The 17922-nt window shown below is 34.3% G+C and overlaps 1 protein-coding gene across 6 annotated transcripts; it reads right to left on the minus strand.

The window, feature by feature from the left end:
- Positions 1–1229: 1229 nt before the first annotated feature.
- LOC18427781 (protein SUPPRESSOR OF GENE SILENCING 3 homolog) lies at positions 1230–9929 on the minus strand. Of its 6 annotated transcripts, none has more exons than XM_020663353.2 (8): positions 9784–9929; positions 9315–9355; positions 7049–7087; positions 5103–6117; positions 3133–3427; positions 2302–2546; positions 1913–2100; positions 1230–1697 (listed from the first exon to the last, which is right to left on the minus strand). In XM_020663353.2, the coding sequence occupies exons 4-8, from the start codon at positions 6105–6107 to the stop codon at positions 1457–1459; spliced, it is 1974 nt and encodes a 657-aa protein (XP_020519012.1). In that variant the 5' UTR covers positions 6108–6117; positions 7049–7087; positions 9315–9355; positions 9784–9929; the 3' UTR covers positions 1230–1456. The 6 variants fall into 6 exon arrangements, with proteins under 6 accessions (XP_020519012.1, XP_088707328.1, XP_088707329.1 ...); XM_088851202.1 differs by having other exon boundaries at positions 9728–9929; XM_088851203.1 differs by lacking the exon at positions 9784–9929 and adding an exon at positions 9499–9735.
- Positions 9930–17922: the final 7993 nt, after the last annotated feature.

The raw sequence follows: 17922 nt of genomic DNA on the forward strand, positions 1-17922 counted from the left end.
TATTTTTTATCGAAAAATTATTGTTGATATTTTTTATAAGTGCGCCACAATGAGAAAATGGCACGTACCAAATTTCATATTCAAAAAAATTGTATTAAAAAAACTAAAAATAAAATACTTTGAGACGTCATATCTAAGATGAAACAATGAGGAGCTCTCTTGATAAAAAATGGATGGCTGGATGATAAAGAGAGGATAGAACTTCTATGTTGTAAAACATAGAAAGCTTTCCCATCTCATAATTATTAAATAAATCTCAAACTTTCAGATAAAAAAAAATCCTCCGCTCCAACACTTTTATGCTACAGAGCAAATGTAAAATTTATTCCTATGAGCACGTTATTCACGCTTTTCACTCTTAATTGCTCTACAATCTCTCCCGACATGTTTAGAGCGCCTATAAATGGGTGGCAGCCCGACACTAGAACTAGGCCACGGGCCACAAAATGTGGCACGAGGGCAGAATCTGGCTGGGTCTGGCCACCCAAGGTCTAGGCTGACCTGTGCCTCTTCAACTAGTTCCAGCCAGGGATCAGGCTGGCCCTATAGGGACCAGGACGGGCTTGGGACAAAGGCAAGTCCAGCCCAGGCCTAGCAGGTAGCCAGCCCTAAAAGAGCCTAGCAGTGTTGAAACACTCCAATACATAACGCGGCTAAAAGAGGCACTTAACACTGCACTTGCGGCCAAAGGCTCCCATTTTGAGAGAGAGCTAATGACAGTTCACAGAACAACTAAATCTTGGCTCCCATTATGAGAGAGACCAAAATTTCAGAGAGTGGAGGGACCACAATGCAACAAAACAAGAGACCACAGTGTAGTAAAATATCAGAGAAGAGAGGGAGCACACAACAACAAAATATCATAGCAAGAGAAAAACCACATTATACCGAAATAGAAATACTGGCATTATGAGTTAAACGTGTATATGATTCACGAATGACATGATAAAAGGAAAGGTATATCAAAAGGAAGAACCATGTCTTTACTAATAAGTTGAGCCTGAGACTCGCTTAATGCAAACCAGGTCACCAAGCTCATTTATTTCCCAAAAAGAGAAATTCATGGATACGAGTTTGCAGTATTTCTTATGAAACAAAATCTACAGCAAAATTCATGGCCGATTCCAGTAAATATAGAAAATTCCCAATTAATTGCTTTTTAGTTATATTGGACTGGCTGAGAGAAGGGGGTGGGGGGCATTTGGGGTTGTAGGCTTGTAGCCAAGGCATTTCATGCCAAAAAGCAATTTTGAGCTGTATATTTGTGAAAGCATTTTGTTCATGACAGAGGGAGTGTTTTTCTTTAAAGACAGAAACGGTAACTAGAAATGACATGAAAGATGCTTGCCTCTTCCAGGCCAGAAAGTAAAGTTCAGATATTGTCAAGAATCCAACCTGTGTGTGTGTGTGTGTGTGTGTGAGAGAGAGAGAGAGAGAGAGAGAGAGAGCAATCTTTTCAGGGGCATTTGGGGGCATCAAGCTTCGGGCAAGCTCGGGCAGTGTATTTGTTGAAGAGATCATTCATGGCATGCTGGAACTCCTCTTCCATCTTGATCTCCTCCTCGTGATGCTTTTGTTTGAGTTCCTTGCGCCTATTTGCCTGATCGAGCAAGAGTTTGTCTCTCTCTGCTTCATACTCTTGTATGTCTTTCTCTTGGTTGTCAAGAATGTTCATCACCTTTGAAATCTCTTCTCGCCTGTCAAATAAAAGAATGAGAGTTTTCCCTCAATGTAATCCAAGAAAAATTAAACCACAACGATACTTAGTACTCATAAACTATAAATAAAACAAAGCAAGATAAAAAAACATGCATATAAACGTGCTCCTGTAATATCAAACAGGTCAACTAGAACACCTACATGCATGGGGGGGAGGAGGGGGGGACAGAGAGAGAGAGAGAGATTCAAGTACTTATGTTCGCCAGCTTCATTGCTGCCCAAGATGTTGGCGTGCTTGGCTTGTTCGAGCTCATTGACATGCGTCTTCCTGCTCTGCATCTGAAGTTCCTGAAGAGCATTCTCTTGCAAGCACATGTTCACTTGCATTTTATCCTGGAGAACCTTTATCTGTTCCTTGTAGAATTTCTCTTGAGCATCCATCTGACGAGTACATCAAAACATCATATAATCAGTTGCTAATCATTTATTCTCTTTACTTCCACAAAATTCAAAAGAATAGGAAATACTTGTGTGCAAGTGTGTGAGAGAGTTTATTCTTCAATTGAAACTAATAAGATTAAATCCCATATGTATAAACCACAAGAGAGAGAGAGAGATTTCTTTTAGGGTGGCACAGGCGACCTCTTTTTGTTTTTCCTCATAGAGGTCTTTGGCTTTTTGTCTAAATGTTTTGTTCTCCTCATCTTTAAGACGCAGTCTTCGCCCCACATCAGATACAGTTTCTTGTAAAGCCTTCGACTCCATCTGCACTTTGGCAACTCTATGTTTGTAGAAAATCAATTGTTGGTTATCCTCACTCATTTGTTTCATAGGCCCAACTACCATTTCCTGATACGATCGCATATCAAATTTCAACCTAGATTTACCTATGTCAAAGGTGGCTCAAATCAGCATCGCAGCAAAGAAAAGGAAACACAAAACAGAAAATCATATTCCTTTCCTCTAACCATATGTCAAGACAAACCCCTACGTGTGTGTGTGTACGTGTGTGTGTGTGTGTTAACAAAACTCTCTATTTCCACAGTCACCACAACCTCAAGGTTGCAATGATAAATACCTGCCAATTAAGCTATGACCCCCAAATTTGGAAACTCTCAAAATTAGTTCTCACAAGTTTTCAGCATGAAGGCTACACAAATCACATGAAAGCTGTAATCCAATGGACTGTGGAGAACCATGATCCACTAGGAGCAGTGAGAACCACCCTTGATCAGGGTATGACCAAATGGCAGATCCAATTATCTCACCATCATGGCTACTGATTCAATAGACCATGGTTTTGCATTGTCCATTGGATAAAAGTAAACTAACCCCGGTCACAAAACCAACAATTACTGGCGCATACAAACAAAAACATTGGCACTGCTTTCCATAAATTTTTTCTTTTTGCTTACAGGGTACAAGATCAACGAAACATGTATACAATACATGAAGAGTCAAGACAGAACAAACCATGGCAGTGGCGGTTAAAGAGATCCATATCCTCGTTTGTGGCCAAATAGCCATACAATACACGCTTTCCACCAGGATAATAGAGAACACGGCGTCGGTCCCATCCATCCCTATCTCTCCCCTCTTCCATGAAATGCTTGTGCAAGCGCTCAGCATCCAAATAACCAATGGCCGAAGGATCAAATATAAGAACACTTAACCCACGATGACCTTGAGGACCATATGAATGCTTAGCCTTTGAGGGCATGTATGCTTTGAAATACTCGACAAGCTCTGCATTCCCCATTCCAAGCCACTAAAACACACAAAAATGGAAAAGTATAAAAGATCCATGCAAAAAAGCAAGTCATAGAACAAGAACAAGGTTTTAAAACTCAGCCAAGTTGTCTAGGAACCTTGCCGAGCCGAGACCTAGACCTGGGCACAAACTCAAACACATTAAAAAAATATAATATTTATAATATTTTTTTATTTTCCCTTTTTTTTGGATTTTTGGGAATTGTTTCCAATAAATCAATATTTTCCAAATTCCATATTTTATGCATTTTTTCCCATCTTTTTTGGACTTTTATGTCGCTTATTGTTTAGTTTGCGTTTTCCTTTTTTTTAACATTTTTTTTTTTAATTTAGCCCTTTTGGTCAAGTACATGACTTGGGCTAGTCCATTCTCCGCTTAGGCAGGGCCCAGTCCCAAACCGAAGCCAATCTTTGACACACTGAATAAGAATGAATAAAATATCCATGTGAAGAACATCCAAAATGAACCAATCTTTTGTGAAGAAGAAAATAAAATGTTATAATAAAATAAAGAATTTGAAATTTACGATGTCAATAGCCAAAAATGAGTACTAGGCACATAGGCCATAAAATATTTATCAACCATGTCAACAAGTATTGGGAAATAAGTGTAATATCGATCACTAACTATTAATTACTTAACCATATCCCAATAAAAAGAATAAAAGTGACTTGTACGAAGAAGCTAGGAATATAAGAAGAAAAATCCATATAAAGTTTAATTTCGATTTCAGCTTACATTTTTCCACAATAGCTTCTTATTCTTCCTGAATTATCTTTATAGAACAGTCTTAAATGTAGATGTATGAATTCCTAAGAATACATCCAACTTATAGTTTACAATGACAGCTCATCAGTTACTAGCAACAATGCGCTCTTGCCAATTCAGAATCACACACAAGATTACATATGTGTTTCAAAGTGTTGGACAAACTCTTGAATTTCCATGAATGGTAAGCAAGGAACTATGAAAGGATCAAACAAAATAGTAGAATCCAAGGAAACACAATTCTTACCAGCTAGCTAGTCAAATGCTAAAAATAAATATTATAAATGAACACAAGTGATACCAACAAGGGATATGAGTGCATGTCCCTTGAGCATGATAGAAAACTGGATAAACAAGATGGGCAGCAGAGCAGCAGATAAAGACTCTTGAAACATAAAAACCATGGAAGAAGAGGAGACACAACAGAAAAATAAAACAGATCTAACTAGCATGGAAAGAGGCCAAAAATCCAAAAGTACGGATTACATACAGAATATTATAGGCGTTTATCATCACATATGAATTCATCAAGGCACTAGCAGACATATGAGTTTAACATATAAGCTTAGAGCAGTCGCATATTAAATATCTCAACTAGAAAAGAAATAGTATCTCCACCAAAATAACTAAAACACAATTTTTGTAAAGGGAATGTATAGTGCAATTTAAATGACTATTGAGAACCATGGGCCAAATGGATCACCACCCATGAAACAGTCATGGAGAGAGAGAGAGTGGGGTGCAACCCACCATCCACTCTATGCCCTGCTGGGGTGGGTCCAACTCTCCATCAGTTCAATTTAAGGTGATGACCAATTCAATTTGGTTTCTCCATTTCCCATTGGATTATAGTATAATTTTCCCTTCTGATAAAGCTCTATCAACAGTAGTGATGAAAGCATACAGTGTCATTCTCGTCTCGATCAAGTTGAGTGTTTTGGATGATAACCATCGGAGGCCAAACTATTTCGTGGTCAGCAACCTCATCACGAAGCCCTTTCCACTTTCCAAACAATTCCCCAGCTGGTATAGCCGATGTGCCCCTCCTCTGCAACTCCTCTTCCAAGAGCTCAGCAAACTTCCTATGAAGCCTAACTCTATTTGCCCCCTTTGTCTTGGCATGGGTCACAAGCGGCTGCATACCTGTGTACCAATCAATGGCACCTATCCCACCATAGCAAGCCGGGCAATGCCATTGCCTTGAAGATTCATTGATTTCCTCCACGCTCAACTCATCCATCTTTTCAAAGAACTTCTTGCACCACTTGCTCTTCTTCAGTTCACTGTGGCTCTTTTGACTAACATCGGAGTCATAGTTCCCATCACTCAACATTTCATCTTCGCTATCTTCATCGAGGTCCTCATTCTCAGAGGAATTACCAGAGAACCTGACGTCGTCTTCATCTGAATTTCTATTTTCTTCCTTGATTAAACTTGTTTCTCCAACTTGGGTTTTATCATTAGGCTTGTTGGGAGTCTGGCTCGATGAACCAGCCCGATTCCGCCATTGCCAACCATTTTGTAGAGGTGGGGTAATAACAGATGGAGGACCCATATAAGCAGCACTCCAATTCGAAGCCTGAGACCTTGGATTTCCTCTATTGTTAACTTGCTTTTTGGGGTCATGGGTTTGTTGGTGCCAGTTATAGTTCGGTGCCCTCGCAGCTAAATTAGAGGGTCGAGGGCCTGATTGGACCATGTTTTGTAGTGACTTTGGTTTCCTGGATTTTCTTCCTGGCACCTCCCACACACCCTCATCATCTTGGATATCAGCCGAAAACTCAGATGCATCGGCCCAACTTGTTTCAGAGCCTCTAGAAGAGGACCCCAGCTCCTGAGTTCCTGTAGGGCCTTTTGTCTTTGGAGATGAATTAGCACCACCAGGGTTGCCATTCTTCTTTGGCGGCATACTCGTATTCCTGAAGACATAAGGCATATAAAGTCCATATTAAAGGGATTTAATTTTTGATAATCTATAAATCTCCTCTCTCTCTCTTCTCACACACACACACACATCTCTCTCTCACTCTCTCACACATATGAACACACACACACACACACATACACACAATCCATAATGCAATAATCAAACCAACAGCAATACAAGAATGAGAGCATGACAGCATACACAAATCTCAATTGGCACACTCATTTGTGCCTAAGAAAAAGTCCAAAACATTGTAAGAAGCCTTAATACAAAAAGCCTTAATTTGGAAGAAAATATTAGAAAGAAGTTCTACATCAAAGCCATTTACCCGATGGCAATAGAAAAACTGTTTAAACACCACACCAGAACTTCAATTCTGGACATAAATTTATGCAAACAGAAGTTTGATTATATACCATAAACCTTACACTAACTCAGTAATATAAACATGGTAAATACATAGAAGTTTATTTAATCAAGGAAAATTTATCCAAATAGCTATGAGAGAGGAACTATTTCACATTCAACTCATATCTTTTTATTTAATTTTAAAAAACCCATCAAAAGACACATGATCATGAGTTAGAATAGTTTCAATTGCGTAAAATGTTTAATAATTCATCTCTTGTGGATATTTTGATAAATTTGCCTTTAATCAATAGCATTAGAAGCAGAGCTTCAAAAGCAGACCATAAATTTAAAGTTCAAATAAATAAGACAAAACGAGCACATTCATTTGGAGTAAATATAGCCGATTCTAAATAACAAGACCTTTTTTAATCGGTCAAACAACAATCTTATTCTCAACAAACAATCCGAATAGCTATTCTGTTATGTGTTAAGTAAACATCATCAGAATCACCACACAAAGACCAGAGCAGAGGATGAAAGATCTAAAGCTTTGCTACCATAAACATATTCACCTGTGAGGAAATGGAATCCAATATAGCTTTATCAAGAGCCTGTTTTCAACTAATACTACATTAGAACTGTATAACAGTGAGCAGCATTGACATTGCTCAATTGAAACTTCAAATAGTTAGACAAAAAAAGTAATTGATAATGATATGAAACATATTTCTATTTATATGGTCAAACGATCAAATATAATACCAAGAAAATGGAAAATGATATTTGGATATTTTTTATGAACACATACGTTGGACTGGTGTTAAAGAACACGAACATGTGTCGGGACTCAAGTCCTGCGTCTGATGAAGACTCGGCCGAGTCCAAACAAAGAAAACAATAAAATATTGAGAATTGATAAGGTCAGTAGATTCCCAAGTGTTTGGTGCCAAGACCAGTCAACTCGATGGAGTCCGACTCATCTGAGTCAAACCTACCAAGTTTTCCAACATTGCATCAAGGGTTCAGCGTGACATGACTATATGACCCAAAAAAGTCTCATCTAATTCCATTTGAAGAAGATCTTGATGCATCATCCACTTTTGTAATTTCTTTATTCAACTTTTCCCCTATCAACAATGATAGCAGTATATTTCAACAATTATTATATGGGCCATTGGGCTGCCTAGGATAGATGTTACAATGAAAATACACAAATCCCAATCTTAAAAAAATCAACTATCCATAATGGAATTACCTGATCTAGACTAGGAACAGGTGGTGACCAACCCAGTTTCCTGTTAAAAATACGAATTCCCATGGAACCGTCCGGTTCTATCAAGGAACCGGGGGATCTACAATCTGTTGCCCACATATTTTATTTTTATTATTTTTGGTTTTTTTTTTTTTTTTTTTTTTTTAACTGATTCTCGCGAGATATGCAATTTAGTTGAAGTGGAAAGCTCTAAAAGGGAAAGGAAAAGGCCCCAAAAGACATGGATTGAAGTACTGCGAAGAGATATAATGACTTATGGTCTTCCTGATGGTATGGCCCTTGGTAAAGCAGGATACCAATAGCCAGCTCCAAATAGTTGGTATAAGGCTTGGATGATGACGATGATGATTGACCGATTTTCATGGGTGAGAATATGAGAATCGGACAGCTCAACAAGCTGGTAACGATTTTCTGATTTGGACAGGTTTTCCAGGTGGCAGGGTCACCCGACCAATACAGGTTTTAAAACACTATCTTAATAGTTACTTATGCCCAGAATGTGTCACCAACGACTCAAGATCAAAAGAATAAATAAGAACAAATAAAATGATAAATCCAAGAATAATATGACAGCAATACATTCATGCAACTTACCATTCAATTGCCAAATAACAGTAGAGCGCCACAATGAAACCGATAGAAGTCATATATGACAATTTGTACTTTGTAGCATATTCAAATGATCCCCTCTGTTAATCTCTCTCTTCTCTCTTTCTCTCTCATTGCAGCTTAACATTCAATTGCGAAATCACAGTTTAACCGCTCTCTCTCACTCACTCACTCACACACACACACACACACAGTTGAAGAAACAAAGTAAAACTTAACAGACCATAAAGATACATAGAGTGAACAATCCAAAAAAAATATCATTCTAACTAGTAAGGCCACTTGATTGTGATGAATGATCTTAATGCTCCAGGTCCTAATGGATGCCATTTCCAACCAAAATTTCAGATAACAAAGAATTCTGCATAAAACCTCCTAAAGATTTCCAAAAAAGCAAGCGAAATGAAAGAAAAAGGGAAGAAAATAGAAGAAAAGATAAAAAAAAAGAAAAAAAGAAACATAAGGCTAAATCTGTGAAGCATAATGGCTATATCAAGAAAAACAAATGGACGCCATGGGCTCACAGCTCTCTCTCTCTCTCTCTCTCTCTCTCTCTCTCTCTCTCTCTCTCTCTCTCTCTCTCTCTCTCTCTCTCTCTCTCTCTCTCTCTCTCTAACATGAGGATACATCTATGAAGCACTATGGCTATTTCAAGAAAAACAAATGGACGCCATGGGCATTTACAGCTCTCTCTCTCTCTCTCTCTCTCTCTCTCTCTCTCTCTCTCTCTCTCTCTCTCTCTCTCTCTAACATGAGGATACATCTATGAAGCACTATGGCTATTTCAAGAAAAACAAATGGACGCCATGGGCATTTACAGCTCTCTCTCTCTCTCTCTCTCTCTCTCTCTCTCTCTCTCTCTCTCTCTCTCTCTCTCTCTCTCTCTCTCTCTCTCTCTCTCTCTCTCTCTCTCTCTCTCTCTCAAAATACATAACAGAGGAGGGGGAAACCATTACCTCAAAGATGAAACTCAGTCTCTGAACCAATACAACAAAACCTGAGAGAAAACCAGTAAAAAAAATAAGGAAAATGAGAAACAAACCCAAGAAACCAAAAGAAAAACCAAACAATAGAATGAGGATAGAGAGAGAGAGAGAGCAATAAATTGAATACTGATCGGGGGAGAGAGAAAGATTGTACAGGAAATCCCAAAACAACCCAGAATGCTGAAGCTTATGAGTGCTGAGAGCTCAAAAGAACAAGAAAAACCAAAGCAATTGGGGAACGCAGAAGAGATAAAAACATAACAAATTGGGAAAGTAGTAGAGAGAGAATCAGAGCAAATGGAGAAGTATAATATATGTATGTGTGTGCGTATAGAGAGATGAATAAATACAACAGTGACTAAGGAGAGAAAAAGAGAGATTACACGAAATCACAGAGAAAAAAAAAACCCGAATGCTGAAGCAATAAGAGCGCCAATACCTCAAAAGAACGAGAAGAAACAGAGTAATTATCGCAGTAGAGAGAGAACAATTGGGGAAAGTGGTAGACAGAGAATCAGATCGTTGTATGCAGAGAGAGAGACAGAGAGAGAGAGAGAGAGAGGGGTAAAAGACTGATTCCAATTTAAGAAAAGAGAGCTCAGGGTGTTTATTTATAGGAGCCTAAAGCTGGAGAGGGACGAGATAGAGAGACTCTGTAGCGTTAGAGAGGGATAAACTGGGAAAGTTTGATAAGGAGAGAGTTAGAGAGGGGTTAAAAGAGGGGATGATGCAGCTATCTCATAGTATCTGACACACTTAGAGTGTATCTAAAATATGGAAATAATTTCAAATAAATTATTTGATTTACTTGTATGATCTAATTTCATTTGGGAGCCCTTGCTTACGCGTTTAATTTCGGATATTTTGTGACGGAGTTGATGCTCACATATATTCGATAGTATTTTAATTTTATTTTATTTTTTTACATATTCAAATCACATTAAAAAATTTTAGAAATGTGTTCTTTTCATCAAGAGACATCTAATAAAAATATAAAAAAAATAATTTATAAAAATAAATTAACCAAAATACTTCTGAAACTTTTCAATAGTATTTTAGTCAATTTATTTCATGAAAAAAACAAATTTAATATTTTTTCGTTGATTCGTCTATTTTTTCAAGTGATTTGGATTTGTAGAAAAAAAAATTAAAATTCAAATACTGTCGGACATCTGTGATTGTCAGATCGACCTAGAATCAATCCGTAAACTTTGCTTTAGCAGTATACAGGAACACAAAATCTTTTCTATTTAAAATATTATATAGTGAGTTTTCTATTAGCACTTAATATTTTGTTATTCCCACCCAAATTATATTAAAATATATACTTGTAACCCTTTTTTGGGAAAATTGTATAAGAGTACGTTCAATTTTATGGGATTTTGATAATGAAATACTGATATTATGAGACCCTTCCACACAGATGTGTGTAGAATTCTAAATGACTACTATTAAATTTAGTATATATTTCTCGAAAAATTATCACTTAAATGTGAGACTTGATTTTTTTAGAGATCTATACTAAATTTAGTGGGGATCCTTTGAAGTCCTATACACACACATCGGTGTGGAATGGTCTCATAAGATCATTACGCTCAAGAATAATAACAATATCTGCATCGGAAATGCACATTCATTTCATGGGGTGAATACTTCCTAGCAATGAATTTGAAATTTCAAAAAATAAAAAATTCCATTTGCTTCAATAATTCGATGAATTTGCTTCAACATTGACTCAGTATTGGAAATTGGTACAGTTGTGTATTTTTAGAAAAATTACTAGAATTACCAAGGTAGTTTGAAGAATATATCTATTTATGGTCTATATTAGCATTTTTTTTTCCTTTTAGTATAGGGTATTTTGTCAATTAATTTGAGAAAGGTCCTTCAATATTACCTTGAAACTTATCTATCTTTTTCAAATATTAATTTTAGAAAAAAACTTACGCGTGTTACTACTTCTCCATAATTAGTTTGAAAAACCGTGGACTCAAAATATATATTTTTTAAAAAGTGCTTATGTTTATGAAGAAAAAAGGATCATTTTTAGTATCTCTTTTACGCATGTCAAATGACTCCTCGTAAATGTCCTTGAAATCTACTACGTGTTAACAATGTGTATCGACTGTGTTTAATATAGCTTTAGACTTTTTTTAAACATGCAAACCTATTTTCGACGAGTGGTTGGTGTAAGCGTGAGTCGGTGCCTCAAACTTAACGCCAAGTAAAATATCTGCATGTGGAGATTTGCTATATAAATCCATATTCCACAAAATCGAGCCTAGACACATGTTTGGTAAGTCATTGGTTCTAAGTCATTTTGGGCTATACTTTATAAATTTCCAAAAATAACAAAATTTGAAAAGTCACTTTACAAAAATAATATCAAGAGATAAGCTATTTAACATTAGGAAAAGCTTATATAGAGCCAAGGCTCTAAACAATTAAATTAGAGTCTACATCAAAAATTTCATTAGAAGTGGTTGTTTTGATGCCCAAATATCCTAAAATTAATCATCTCGACATCAAGATGCATGGACATGATAAGAAAATGAATTTCAACTTTTGGAAATAGTATATTTTGTAACACATATTTTACTATCAATTTTTAATATTTTTAAGTTTTCATAGATCTGTCAATCTCCACTATTTTTTAAACTTTAAACTTTATAAATAAAGATAAAAATATATTTTAAGGCTATAACAAATATTTCCAATATTGAAACCATATTTCTCGATGATGTTTGAAGGTGGGCTCCAATTTGATTATTTAAAGCCTAGGCTTCATACAAACTGCACCCTTTAACATTTTAGTCGTAGCTTTTGATTTAGTTTCATAAATATCATCAAAATACACATGATCATGACTTAAAATAGTTGAAAATAGATAAAATATCAAATATTTTAAAATTAAGTGTATTATGTTATAAGCTCCGTTAAAGGAAAAACTTCCCCAATGTTTGGTAAAACTTAATTTATTGAAGGATTTGCCTAAGTCAACCTGGGTAAATTCCCTTTTAAACACACATGGTTTGTGAACATTGCATCACCAAGGTATATATCTATATAGCATAGGGATATCAAGAACATTAGTTGATAGATTGTTCAAACTTGCAAAAAGGCTATATAGTATGTATATTATTTAATTATTTTTAAATTTTTAGCGGAGTTTGCATTTGTAATAACAAGGTCAAAACTTTAAACTCTATACTTCTCCCTTTATATTATTTTAGCAATCAATTTTTTTTTTCCTTTTTCCAGTTTCAATAATTAGTATTTTTCGTAAAATAATGCTAATAACATATTGCAAAAGTAGCTCAAAATTTTGTATGGATGTTTTTTAAAATACACCTTATTTTGTAACTACTTAACCTTTTTTACAATTCTTTTACTATATGTATTTTGATAGGAATTTTAAATTAAATACAACTAAATAGATAAAATATAAGTAGTTAGTATGTTAAATGCATTTTGGCAAATTTTTCACTTTTCTGTTCTACCACACAAAACATAGGTAGTAATACCATACTTGAATATAGTGTTCTAAATCCCGGGTTTTTTCGATTTAATCTGCATGGGAATCTATCGTAATGGAGGTCGTTCTAGGATGCCATTGGTCCCAACTCGGTTCCCTTAAAACTCTCCCTTTTTTCTAACCTTATTTAGTGTTTTTTTAAGTCCCTTATATTTTACCCCCGTAAACTTCCATTTAATTTGTTTTTTAAAATATTTTTTGAATCACTTATTCGGACCAATCAAGACCAATCCAAATCTCCAATCTAGTGATCCGACATGGATTTGTGGAGTGAACGATCGACCCAACTGATCCGCATATGAAACACTGCTTGAATGATATTGTATTTTGAAAAATTGTTTCACGCAAGTTAGACCGCATTTCTATAATATGTGATCTAGAGGTTTAAAGCATCCATATGGATCAAATAAGTAGTCCATCTAAAAACAATTGTAACTACCTGTTTAAATGTTTTTTATGATATAAATACTATTTTTAATTTTTAAATATTATTTATTTTTCACATGCATTATTTTTATATTAAAAATTATATATTCTCTAAAAATTAAGATCAAACTATATTTAAAAATAAGTCCCCCATTTCTACGATATGAAGTCCGGTCGGATAGAAATCGTGTCACTGATTTTAGTTACTTTTGGGTGGATTACTAAAAAACATAGGTGACAGTATTTTCACTATTAAATGTGTATTTTCTTTTCATTTTTATTTTGCTTTTTATTATTTACTATAAAATTAATTATTAATCAAATCAGTCCGAGCTACATTTACGCGTTGTTCCCACTAAGAATGACGTTTCACACGTACGATAATTAGTCAAGCGTCATTTCGCATGTGCGAGGGGTCATATCGTTCTAAACGCCCGGCCTACCCAGTGTACGGTATAGATAGCGCCACGAAGTCGAGTGATGCACTGAGGGATGATCTGAACCGTTCGTTATTTGTTGGGGAAGCTTCATTCGCGCCTATTCCTTTTTTTCGGGGAAAAGCTTATATAGAGCCGAGGCTCTAAACAATCAAATTTGAGCCTATCTCAAAACATTCACTAGAAGAGGTTGTTTTGATGCCCAAATATCTTCAAATTGATCATCTTGACATCAAGATACATAGACATAAGAAAAAAATAAAATTTAAGTTTTGAAAATAGTGTATTTTATAACGCATTGTCAGACCGTTAGTTTTCAAGATTTTTCAAGTTTTCGAAGTTTTTTCCATCTACATAATTTTTTAAGCTTTGAACTTTATAAATAAATACAAAAATATATTTTAAGGCTATCACATAGATTTCTAATAATAAAACCACATTTCTTAGTACTATTTGAAAGTAAGTTCTAATTTGATTGTTTAGAGCCTAGGCACTATACAAACGGCATCCTTTTTCTATTCGAACATTTAAGAGGGTGAATCTTGAATTTTATTTAATTTCAGAAATACCCCAATGAACGATCGCTGTGCCTTAATGCCTAAGCAATGGTTTGAGTAGCCCGTTTACTGTGTTCCTGTCGGGGTACGTATACCTACACCTTCGTTCAAAAGATTTATTTGATAATTTATATATATATATATATATATATATATATATGCTCGAGGTTTTATAAGGTTGCAGCCGTAAACGATGACAACTTTAAATTTTATTTTAGTATGTAATTTTGAAATAAAGATTTCTTAGGATTATCTTAAAATCTATTTTCATCTCTAATTATAAAATTTGAGACTCCAAAAATTATTAAAATCAAGTAGATATATAAATATGTGAAAATCTCAAAAATAGACCGTCTAGATAATATGTTGCAAGATGCACTATTACGAGACTAGGAATCTTTTTTTTTTCTCATATTCGTACATCTCGATGATCAATTAGAGGGTTTTTCAACATTAAAACCAAGGTTCCAAAAATCGGCGACCCGATCTAGAATCGGGCGATCTGGATCGAGAATCGTCGAGGACGTTCCAGATTAGATATAAAAATGGGATTCGTTCAAGTCCAACGAAAAAATCACCGATTTTCTGGTTTTTGGGGCAAGTCTCACCCATTCCTTGCATTAACAGTGAAAAAATCACATGATTTTCACTTTTTGTTGTGTTGTTGCTCACAATAGTGCATTAGAATGTTAATCATGGTTTTGAGCCATTTGATGAATTACAAACGAATTAGAGATTTTTTTGGATAAAAATCAAAGGGTTTTTAAAGTTCAAAGTGTTATTGAGAGGATTATAGTCATATTTTTTCTGATTCAACAATTATTTTGTTTAATTGTTTAAGAAATCGAGCTCCGATAATGTTTTTGGGTACGATCCACCAAAGTGATGATTTATGCTGAAATTGGGCACCATATTGCGTGATATCTGAGGTTTTTGAAGCTCATGATGTTCTTCAGGTCATTGTATAAGTTATTTTTGTTATTAACAGATTTTTGTTCATCAATTTATGAAGAAATCATGATTGATTCATGAAGAACCCTAATTTCCATATAATTTCCACCATTTGATTAATTTTAGGCGAAATAACTAGTCTTTGTGATTAAAATCAAATGGGTTTTGAAATTTACATTGTCATTCAAAGTACTGTAGTTATATTTTTTATGATTAAACACCTATTTTGCTCGATTTTTGAAGACATCGAGCTTCGGCAACATTTTTTGAAATTTTTTATCCGCCAAAGTGTTGATTTTAGCACAAATTGGGCACCATTTTAAATGATATCGAGGGTTTTTGAAGCTCATGGCGTTCTTCAAATTATTGTGTGAGTTATTTACTTTATTAACAAAGTTTTGTTCATCTATTTTTTAAGAAATCGTGACTGATTCACGCGCGCCTGAATAACCCTAAATTTCAAATTAAAAATTTCAATCAATATAAGTCGATTCAGATTGAATGGAGGTATTTATTATGATCCTATTTATTGCAATGCGTATTTTTATTAGTATCATGATTTATCGTTTGGTATTTTTTTTTATATGAATTTCCTTGTTGAATATGCTATGTGTAAAAATATATTTTCTAGTTGAAAATGCTTTGTGTATGAATTTTCTTGAATCAAGGTACATAATTAAATTTCCTAGAAACATCAAATTCATGTATGTTCTTATTTTTCTCAGTATAAGAATATTTTTTTTTTCCTATTTTATTGTAATTATAATCATAATTAAATTTTCTTAATACATTAAATGCATGTATTTCTCCGAGTATAAAAATATTTTTTTTCTATTTATTGTAATTATATTGAAATGGTCCAATTCGATGCAAGAATGTATTTTTATCATGCATCAAATATATTTTTATCATGCAATAAAATTTGTATTTTTTAATTCTAATGTCAATTTTTGTAGGTACTAAAATGTATTTGATTGAATCTAGATACGTAATTAAAATTTGATTGATATATCAAATGATTGTATATATATATATATATATATATATATATATATATATTCTTCTAATTATAATCTATGATCTAATTATATGCTTTGTTGTAGTCCATTTATGATGATATACTTAATCCATGATAATTCTATGCTTCTCTTTTTATGTGATATAAATTTAATGGTTAACAGTAATTAGTACAGAGAAAGAACATCTCAATATTTGTATATTGATGCAAAAAAATAAAAGTTCTAAATGTAGTACCTCTATTTCTTATTGGATTTCTGCAAAACAATATTTATAAGGAATTTTAATAATATTTTTGGATATTTTTAAGGCTGGATCCGATCGATTCAGTCGATTCTGAATCCAAATCACCAACTCACCGATCCAAATGGGTTTTATTAGGCACTGATCCGTTTTTTAACCCACTGATTAAAACAACATTTTTTGATGGATTTTTTATGTGCATCTATAATTCTACATTTAACGTTACGAACTTATATAAATTTTTTCTATATATATATATATAAAGTAACTATATATATATATAAAGTAACGATCCTATAAGACCCTCCCACACCCATGTGTAGCAGTTATTAAAAACTGAAATTGAGAGTTTACATGAGGGAGAATTTCACGGCCCGGCCCTCTCAATTTTTCAGGCGAGAGGAAGCCCACTGCAATTCTATGAAGCTTCTTTTGAAGGTCCCCACGAAGAGCGGTCATCTCATATTCTCCTATTGCTTCTCTGAAACTGGTCAAAAGTCCAGCCCTGAAAAGCCTCCTTTCGTTTTGCCAAACCCATTTGCTGAATTGCTAAATGATATGTGAAGATTTTTGAGAGTTTTATTTCTGTAGGTTTTTTTTTTTTTAATGATTTTTCTTTATGTTTTAAGTTTTAACATTCAAGAGAGAGAGATAAATAGTCACGTAAGATAAAAAGATGGATCTCATTGTTTACCATTTACCTTTTCCAAAGAAAAATAATGTATTTGTGAGAAGATTTAGCTCTTTGTTGGATTTCTATGAGTTTTGCTTTTGTTGGGTTTTAAATTTTTTTTTTTTTTTTTTTTGGGTTTTGAGGTTTTCCTTTTTTTTTTTTTTTGAGCTGATTACCAGGTAATTCGAGGTTCAAAGAAATGTGACAGGTTGTTGTTGAGGTGGAGAGAAAATAGCTCAAAGTTTATCCGATGAACGGTCATCTTTGGCTTGTGTGTGAAGTAAAGAAGAGCAGTAGAAGAGAATGGGGTTGAGGTCAAGGTAGTAGCACTATTTGAGCCTTAGCTACCGATCTAGGTTTCCATGTCTAATGATGCAATAAAAAAGCACTACTTATTTATAAAAAGGTTTCCATTTCTAATGATGCAATAAAAAACCACTACTTATTTATAAAAAAAGGTGGGGCCGAGAAAGAAGGCCATGAAATATGATATTAGGATGAGATTGGGCGCTTTGGTATGGTTCGAGAGAGAGAGAGATAATCTAGTGGTCCTTCAACGGTTTAAAGAATCAAACATAAATTCGATTTTTGAAAAACAAGTTGGTTGTTTGAAAAAATGAAAATGGATATTTCTATCTTTTTTTAAAAAAATTTGTTGGGATGGTGAAAAACGAATATAAATATAATAACAGAAACTTGGAGGTAATTTCATAATAACACGGATATATATATTTCTATC

The sequence above is a fragment of the Amborella trichopoda genome, chromosome 11 (assembly GCF_054954075.1).
Source record: "Amborella trichopoda isolate Santa Cruz 75 chromosome 11, AtrichopodaSantaCruz75HAP2 v2.0, whole genome shotgun sequence".
Classification (NCBI taxonomy): domain Eukaryota; kingdom Viridiplantae; phylum Streptophyta; class Magnoliopsida; order Amborellales; family Amborellaceae; genus Amborella; species Amborella trichopoda.

What these genes read in the sequence shown, in the direction of transcription:
- LOC18427781 (XM_088851199.1), bottom strand. Translation starts at nt 6,107, where the DNA reads ATGCCGCCAAAGAAGAATGGCAACCCTGGTGGTGCTAATTCATCTCCA. An exon ending in CTTTAACCGCCACTGCCATG is followed by an intron (nt 2,547 to 3,132) that starts GTTTGTTCTGTC and finishes CCTTTGACATAG; the next exon opens with GTAAATCTAGGTTGAAATTT. An exon ending in ATGAGGAAAAACAAAAAGAG is followed by an intron (nt 2,101 to 2,301) that starts GTCGCCTGTGCC and finishes TGTACTCGTCAG; the next exon opens with ATGGATGCTCAAGAGAAATT.